The 4,785-nt window shown below is 37.4% G+C and overlaps 1 protein-coding gene across 1 annotated transcript; it reads left to right on the top strand.

Annotated features, from left to right (window-relative positions):
* Positions 1-1,778: 1,778 nt before the first annotated feature.
* On the top strand, positions 1,779-2,744 carry LOC115294061 (olfactory receptor 2L13-like). The gene has a single exon (XM_029941763.1). It carries the CDS (start codon positions 1,779-1,781, stop codon positions 2,742-2,744), a length of 966 nt encoding a protein of 321 aa, XP_029797623.1.
* The last annotated feature ends 2,041 nt before the right edge of the window (positions 2,745-4,785 follow it).

Raw genomic sequence — 4,785 nt, forward strand, 5'->3', positions numbered from 1 at the left:
ATTTTTCCAACTGATATGTTTGTTCAAAATGAAAGAAAAACAGGTAAAAATCATTTTTTTAATTTAAAAAAGGAAAAAACAAAGAAAATTAGATCCTGGTTGTGTTTTGTTCTTCTTAAAACAACCTTCCAAAACGTGGTCTCTTTTCTACTTGTAGACTTGCAGATTTTCCAATTGATTTCTAGCACCTCTAGAATGATTTCATAACTATCTAGCTGTGTTCCAGAGATGAGACAAGCTTTGAAGTCCCCCTACTAGTCCACCTTCTTAACTCCTTAACATTATTTTTAATTGCACCTACAGTTATAGATGAAACTGCAAGAAACAGTGGAATCACTGATGGACTGTGAAAATATGTACATGCCTGTGCTACTAGGGACCTGAGGGCATATTTTGCCATTTATGCAAAGTAAACTTCAAATTATGCCTTATAAAAACATTTAGTACTATTGGGCAGACAATGTTCTAGAGTCTCTATGCTCATTAATTATTTTAATTTGCATATCACACAGAAGGATGATTCAACCAGACCAACACCATTATGCAGGTAAATGTGGTGATTTGGTAAAGGCTGCTTCAAATTCTGGTACTGATCCTTTAGAGGCTGTGTTTTTACTGATCTATAATACTACCTCTACATCTACAGTTTATAAGTCCAGTCAAACATTTTTCTAAACAAGATATTCTACGTTTTAAAATAAATCACTTTCTTGGGGAACCTGGGTGGCTCACTCAGGTAAGACTCAAACTCTTGATTTTTGCTCAGGTCATGATCTCATGTTTTGTGAGGTTGAGTCCTTGTCAGGATCTGCACTGACTGTGTGAGTCTGCTGGGGAGTCTCTCTTTCTCTGTCTTTCTCCCTGCCCCTGCCCCACTCACATACTCTCTTTCAAAATAAGTGAAAATGTTAAATAATAAAATAAGGAAATAAATCACTTCTTATTAAGATGTTCTTTAACAGTCTCTTCCATCATCACGTTGTGTCCTTCTTTGTTACATAATCAGCTAGTACCTTGAATTACCTTGATGATAGATTCAAACTTCCTGCAGAGTAGGGAACCTTCTGTGAATCTACCAAAAACCATATTTGTGAGTTTTCTTCATAAAAACTGGCTTCATGATTAAACATTCTGTTCTAGTTTATTTGTTCTAAGAAATGCTTGAGTTAGGATTAGAGCGAGGAGGATTTGAGCAAAAGTGAGAATCCCCTATGTGAGAGAGAAAAGGTAAACACAGACAACACTCAATTCTGAAAATGTTTTTCTGTCCTCAGGCTATCAAGTTGTCTTCTTCTCATTTATTCTGAAAATATTCTTCATTTTCTATGAAGTCTCCCAAGACTGAGTGAAAATTGTTAAGTCTAAAATGACCATAGCTCTTCTGTTGAAATTATATCTGCACAGGACCTCAAGGTGATGAATTCTTAAGTTCTGTATGAAATGTACATGATACATTTTCATCAAATTGATTGGCCTTTAGTTGATAGAACATTAAATGTACTTGTGTTCTTATTTGATTACTATCAGTGATTACTATTAGTTAATAGTAGCTACAGTGCATAAATCATTGTTTATTAAATAAGTAATGAGTGATAATTAATGAAAATTTTATATATTGAGAGGTTATTCATAATACTAAAGTGATCACAACAAAGAAATAATTCAGCATGAACATATACAAAGGTGACCTGGGAGTAAGAAAAGTAGACCAGATGAACAATAATACCTCAAAAGGAACAGTGCTCTTACCATTGTGTTCTGGGCAATGATGTTCAGCCATGGAGGAAAACAAGACTGTCACTACAGATTTTATTCTCTTGGGGCTCTGGCCTGAGTTCAGCCACCTTGTGATCCTTATCTGTCTCATTCTTCTGGTCTACCTTATGGCTGTGATGGGCAATGCGGTTCTCATTCTTCTCATCTGGTTGGATTCTCGACTCCACTGTCCTATGTACTTCTTGCTCAGCCAGCTTTCCCTTATTGATATGGCTTTGATCTCAACTACTGTCCCCAAAATGGCTACAAACTTTTTCTCAGGAAAAAGAACCATATCTCAGATTGGCTGTGGAGCCCAGATCTTATTCAGCTTAACCCTAGGAATCTCTGAATGCCTTCTGCTTACCCTCATGTCCTATGACCGCTACATTGCCATCTGCAATCCACTGCGTTATTCAGTCATTATGAGCCGTACCATCTGTAAACAGATGGTCATTGGGTCCTGGCTCGGAGGGGCAATAACTTCGCTGGTTCATACAGTCTATGCCATGCACTTACCCATCTGTCGTCCTCGAGAGATCCCACACTTCTTGTGTGAGGTAATGGCACTCCTGAAGCTCACTTGTGAGGACATCTCAGCATATGTAAATTCAGTGGTGGTCTCAAGCTTTCTGGTGGTCCTCATCCCTCTGAGTCTCATCCTGGCTTCCTACATCCGTATATTCCTTGCTGTTGTCCACATGAATTCTCCTGAAGGCAAGAACAAGGCCTTGGCCACATGCTTCTCCCATCTCTGTGTGGTCAGTCTCTACTTTGGTCCTGCTGTATTAGTCTACATGAGGCCAGGATCCTTTAAAACTCCCCAAATAAACCAGTCCCTCTTTATGTTTAACGCCATCCTTACCCCTATGCTTAACCCCCTCATCTATAGCCTGAGAAACAAGGATGTGATAGCAGCTATGAAGAGTATATTCATCAGTAGATGCTTCCTAGAAAGGGTGAAAAGCTACCGAGGTTGCTATACCTAATTATAACCATATGTTACATATTTCTTTGAATTGTCATTAGGAGCCTTTAGGACTTAACAAATGAGAATCATGAGATTCATGGGTATACTAGAGCTTATTTGTTCCAACCCCCTTATTGTGTGAAAATAAGGATAAAACATTAAATAACATATTGATGTCCTCAGAACACCACTTAAAGATTCAATTCTTCCAACAGAAAGTTCTGAGACTACCCTGTTTTTTTAAATAGCACAGAGCATTATTCTTGCTCATATATGCCCCACTAACAAAAGTATTCATTTGTTTAATAAACATACCTCTGAATAAGAAGGTATGAGCTGCTCCAAGGAACAGTGAGAGAATTAACAATTTCAGGTTTGGCTGAGGAAATCTAATTTCTAACAGCAAGACTCAATTGTTATGGAATTAAAATAATCTAATCTTCCTTGAGTTACCAAAGCATGTTTCAAATTGCCAAAAGTTCATATGCATGCAACCCAATAGTCAGCATTTTGTTTCATGAGGAACAGAGTAAACTTGCCTCTTTTATTTTGGTCTCAACAATTTTTCAATTTTCTTTGTACTCTTGCTTCTGAGTTCACACCCATTTTCAAAGCAAACAACACAAAACAAGAGGGCACAACCTGAAATTTTGAGAAATTGGAATAAAATTGTATTGCCTACTTTGTAACACTTCTGAAAGTAGAATTAATGTATGTAATTTACTTAGAACAATGCAGGCAACATGAAAGCCTTATTTTTTTTTTAAGTTTTTAGCATTTATTTTTTGAAAGACAGAGAGAGAGAGAGTATGAGCGGGGAAGGGGCAGAGAGAGAGGAAGACACAGAATCTGAAGCAGGCTCCAGGCTCTGAACTGTCAGCACAGAGCCTGATGTAGGGCCCAAACTCACATACCATGAGGTCATGACCTGAGGCAAAGTCGGATGCTTAGCCAACTGAGCCACCCAAGTGCCCCAGTGTACCTAGATCCGTACATCTGAAAGCCAAACAACTCATTTAACACTCAGTATAAAAGGGACCCAACTCGTCTTTTGCTAAAACCTTTCTCCTATGCATGGTAATTGAGCCTTTTTTTATTATAGGTAACAAAAATATGCCATACTTAAATAGCTGAGTGTTAAAATCAACCTTTGGTCAAGGATGAGAAAAATAACCACAACACAACACAACAAATCCTTCCTCTAGAATATAAAATAAATTTATAATGTTTTTCAAGAAAAGTATAAGTGGCATTGCTACTTTATTAATACAAAATAATAGTAAAATTTTAAAGTTGTAATTATTGGGACAGCTAGGTGTTTCAGTTGGTTGAGTGTCCAACTCTTAATTTCAGCGCAGGTCATGAGCCTGGGGTTATGGAATTCAGGCCTGCATCAGGCTCCATGCAGAGCGTGGAGCATGCTTAAGATATTCTCTCTCTCCCTTCCTCTCTTTTTCTCCCCCTCTCCCCCACCACTCCTAGCCCCCATGCTCTTAAAATAAATAAATAAATAAATAAATAAATAAAAACAATAAACAAATATAAATAAAAGAAAAGTTATAATTATTATAAAGAACAGAAATTTTTAGACACTATTAGCTTCTGGCTTCCTCTTATAATCACTATATGGAAAATTTGTAGTCTTAAATACATGCACACTTTTAGTGAGGTCAGTGAAGTACAGGGCAGTGGGGGTTTTCTTTAGTCAGTGTAGTACGTAGCAGGCATTGTCCTCGCTTCCTAATGGGAATCACCTGAACCAAACTTTTGTTCCTCTAGTTTTTAAGATAGATATGGTTGATTTTTGTAAATTTTTGGATTTCTTTGGGGTGGGTTAATTAGTTTAATTATGAATTTTCTATGCTTGAGGAGAATGCTTCTTTAGTATTTTCAGAAGCAGACTCAATTTTGTTGCCCTCACTTGTTATTTCTAATATTTCTGCACATGGCAGCAAACAAGCAGAGTTGGCTATGTCTCCTAATATATTCTAGAGTGACGTGGAATTGCATCCCACTTCACTGGCAACTACTAGAGTAGCAGGTATGCCTGAGGTTGAGAG

The sequence above is a fragment of the Suricata suricatta genome, chromosome 6 (assembly GCF_006229205.1).
Source record: "Suricata suricatta isolate VVHF042 chromosome 6, meerkat_22Aug2017_6uvM2_HiC, whole genome shotgun sequence".
Classification (NCBI taxonomy): domain Eukaryota; kingdom Metazoa; phylum Chordata; class Mammalia; order Carnivora; family Herpestidae; genus Suricata; species Suricata suricatta.